General features: G+C 35.7%; 1 protein-coding gene across 1 annotated transcript; it reads right to left on the minus strand.

Moving 5' to 3' along the window:
- Nucleotides 1–256: 256 nt before the first annotated feature.
- On the minus strand, nucleotides 257–3,404 carry LOC131737758 (cohesin subunit SA-2-like). Its single transcript, XM_059028823.1, has 3 exons — nucleotides 3,178–3,404; nucleotides 1,239–1,340; nucleotides 257–498 (listed from the first exon to the last, which is right to left on the minus strand). Exons 1-3 carry the CDS (start codon nucleotides 3,274–3,276, stop codon nucleotides 343–345), a joined length of 357 nt encoding a protein of 118 aa, XP_058884806.1. The 5' UTR covers nucleotides 3,277–3,404; the 3' UTR covers nucleotides 257–342.
- Nucleotides 3,405–3,978: the final 574 nt, after the last annotated feature.

Consider the following 3,978-nt stretch of genomic DNA (forward strand, 5'->3'; position numbering starts at 1 on the left):
AACCACAAATGCAGAGGAGCCTGGCTTATTTCCATAGTGGTGAAGACGCTCGCTTGCAGTGTGTGTGGTTGCCTGTTCACACAGCCTCTGCCAGCTGAATCTGCAAGCTACAAAACCCTGGGTATTTCTTCTTAACATTGCTAATTTATCAAAAGGTCTCATGAGCTGATTAAAAAAACTGAAGACAAATAACTGATATTCTGTGATAACATTTTTAGTGCATTGGTTGAACAGAAAGTATTAGTATGTACCTGCCTGCGTTTACATCCATTTGACCCTGCAAACATAAATGGAAGATTTAACGTCAAGCCATAGTCACAGGGAAAACAGAATTCCCTGAACCTACTTGTGCATCATGGCTACGGATTCTCTAGATTTGATTTGATCCCAGCTGAAGGTCAGGGAGAAACGTCTAGCAAGCTCCTTAATTGTGCTGATGGTCTGGATGGATGATCCACAACTGCTGCTGCCTTGCTCTTGTTTTAACCTGAGAAAAAGCTGTACAAGAAAGATGGGAGAACCTACAGTAGTAAACATGATTCTTAAATACTTACAACAACATTTTAATTATATTTTCCAAGGATGACCATTAACAATGGTAACCTATAAAACAAAGGGGTGCTTTATGAATAGAGCCCAATGAATCATTGCTGCATTATCCTAGTCAGCTCATCTCAGACTGTCAAAATAGACAAGACAGCAGATCTCAGCGACCTCATAGAATGCTTAGTAGGTGCTCGATTTGGCTGGTGCTTCCCACATTAAATTACATTACACAAGTTACTGATGTTCAGCAGAAGCTATGGCTAAAAGTTCAAAATGACAGCTTAATCAGTACATTTTATTTTATTGCCAGGATTTAAACTCAGTTTGAGTACGTTGGATACCAGTATTGTTTTCCAAATGATATTGATGAGAACAGGCTGTAAAAATATTAAAATTAAAGTCCACTTCACTGTATCAGCTCTCCTTTTAATGCTGTGGAAATAACTCCACAAAGTCATTATTAAATGTCACATGTATAATAATAATGGAATGTTCCCTCGTAAGCCAGAGCTGTTACATCTCAATGATCCAGTGAAGTGGTGACAGGCTGTGAGGCCCCTTTGTAGCTGGGTGCCCTGGAACATTTGGCACGTGTCTTTATCTGGCTGGAAAAATGGGAGCGTTAGCAGATGTGCTTTAGTGGAGTGTTCGATGTGTCTTGTGCCACCAGTTCTGGTTTGGCATCTACATACCGGCTGTAAGCAAAGAACAAGTGTCCTTGCACTTTGTATTCTGTCCATCTGCCTGGTCCTGCTAAGTGTCTCTTTAATAATGTCTCCAAAATCATTATAGTACTGTTGATAAGAAAGAAATATGAATAATTATTATTAAAAGGACCTGCAAGAATTTAATACAATTTTTTTTACTAATTGCATAATTGGACAACTGTCTTAGCTCTTTTAAAAGACATAGCTACAAATGCCATTGTAATAGTTTCTTGTACTTGTGTTGCTCTAATATTGAGATATTTTTTATTTTCATTTTGCTTGCTTTTGATTTGTTATTTGTGATATTTTCACCTTTCTACTCTGTTGACCTGTTTCTATATCATACTATATGTCCTTTAAGACAACCTGGAGCATACCTCCAATACCCCTTTCCACTATACCTGCATGCATGCAGTCTACAGAAGACTGAATTCCCACAAAACATTATTATTAGTATTACTGAAAGAATTGAAGTAGTTGCCTGTGATTCTTTATGGCAATGCATTACCGCAAACATCTTATATTATGATACATACTACATACTGTACACTAACATTCACTGACTTTGTTCCTGAGTAGAGTGGAATTGGTAGTGTTGTTTTTAAATTTCTCTGTGTCAGATTAGATGAGATCTGATGGTTTACTTTCAATGACCGCACCCTTGATTGAACTATGTCAAACTCTACGGGCTCATTAGTAAATGGTTTAGTTTTAGGGATCTAAACTTACACAAATTTTCATTGTTGTTGGGTTTTTAAATGTGCTTTTATTTTGTATATGATATAAGTATGTTTGTTTACACTTAGTATGTATAACACTGCAAATATTTGTGTGCCATATTTAGTCTTTCTTTTGAATCTTATACCCTGTGGATATTTTTAAACAAAGAAAATATGTGGAAAGGAAAACTATAATCCTTTAATGAACTGATTTCTAATTGAAAATGATGACTGTGAAACCAGCAGTAAATCTTGTAAGACTCCAGTCACTTCTGCTAGTGATTGTACAGATAAAGCTACAATATTCCAGGAACTCACATATGTAGCTTAACTGCAAATATATAATATAAATCAAACCTCAAATTTGGAACCAGTATTTTTACTATTATTATTATTTATTTCTTAGCAGACGCCCTTATTCAGGGCGACTTACAATTGTTACAAGATATCACATTATTTCTACATACAATTACCCATTTATACAGTTGGGTTTTTCCTGGAGCAATCTAGATAAAGTACCTTGCTCAAGGGTACAGCAGCAGTGTCCCCCACTGGGGACTGAACCCACGACCCTCCGGTCAAGAGTCCAGAGCCCTAACCACTACTCCACACTGCTGCCCTTACATAGTACATATGTATGTTAGAGATATTGTGATCAAATATGTGATACTTTGGATGCTTCCATCAAAAACCTTCCTGCACGATGTATTACAATTTGAAGGACATTCTAAGGTTGAGAAGCTAGAGGGTCTGGTTCTTTTGACATGGAAAGACCCAATGACAGTAGGATACATGTAGCTTATTTGTTGAGTTGATGTGCTTGGTATAGTGATTTACAGTTTGGGTGTGTAGTAAATGGAAATACAATTTGTCAGTAGGGTTTCTTTCAGGGACCACTTGGGATTTGCTCATGGACCACTGGTACTATATCGATTGAAAAATAGAAGAAACAAAAACATTGCCATTAAAAGAGCAAGTAGCTTAAAATGTTTTTTTTTTTTTTTTTACATTTCCCTTACAATTTTATGAAAGTAGGTCAATGTAAATAACATCTATTAAACTTAAAATGTGAAGCTACTGGCTCTTAAAGAAACTAAACAATATAGAAATGTCCTTTCAGTAATTTACAGTACGTGAAATAAGTCTCTTCCATCTCCGTTTTAAATACTTTAAAAATAACAAAAGACATGTGAATCAACAGTTACCTTCATGTACTGTTTAAAGATCTCTGCAGCTGTGGTCATCTCTACCACACTGTGTACGACCATCTTACAGTTCATCCAGTTTATTGACCTCATCTCCATTCTCACTGGCTGTCATGGCAGAAAAAAAGGATATTGATTTATATATATTTAATTAGATGTTATTATTACACTCAAATATGGTTTATTAAACTTCATATCACAGAGATAAAGTAATAACAGCAGGTAAACCCAAGCTAATATATATATTTTTTTTCATAAAGGTAATAGCCTTAACCACTGAGGATCCAGCAGTTATATTCCCCTTGCTGCCACCACACCACCAAGGTATAACATCTCCTAAATTAATAAAGGTTTATCTTATTGCTGTAGAGCTGCAAAAGTCAGAAAATGAAGTAATCTGGCCATTGCAGCTGTGTTACTCTATCATACTGGGAGGCCAATAATGGATTTCATTTCAGTTTCAGAACACACAACAAAACACCAATAGGGCCATTATTAGTGGAATTGAGCAGTACATTTGTTTAGTGCTATTCTCTATAGTCTTAAAATCTATGTACACATCATTTTGAATAATATTTGAGGTACAGGCTTCTAAAATGCCCCAAACTGGACACAAATAGAAATGTAAAAAAATTGTATCTACAAAACCTTGAATGCACCTTAAATAATACATAGTCTAGCACAGAAAATATATGTGGCTTCTGATTTGTGTAAGATGACTGAAGGCTCTAAGTCCAGAAGGTAGCTGTGCTGTGCTTAACATATTTTACTTATACATGCTTATATTTTGAAACATGTACA

The sequence above is a fragment of the Acipenser ruthenus genome, chromosome 8, assembly GCF_902713425.1.
Source record: "Acipenser ruthenus chromosome 8, fAciRut3.2 maternal haplotype, whole genome shotgun sequence".
Classification (NCBI taxonomy): domain Eukaryota; kingdom Metazoa; phylum Chordata; class Actinopteri; order Acipenseriformes; family Acipenseridae; genus Acipenser; species Acipenser ruthenus.

Coding starts and splice junctions, on each gene's coding strand:
- LOC131737758 (XM_059028823.1), bottom strand. CDS start 3,276: ATGGAGATGAGGTCAATAAACTGGATGAACTGTAAGATGGTCGTACAC. Junction 1,341..3,177: donor TCTTTAAACAGTACATGAAG/GTAACTGTTGAT, acceptor TCTTATCAACAG/TACTATAATGATTTTGGAGA. Junction 499..1,238: donor TTGTTCTTTGCTTACAGCCG/GTATGTAGATGC, acceptor TTTCTTGTACAG/CTTTTTCTCAGGTTAAAACA.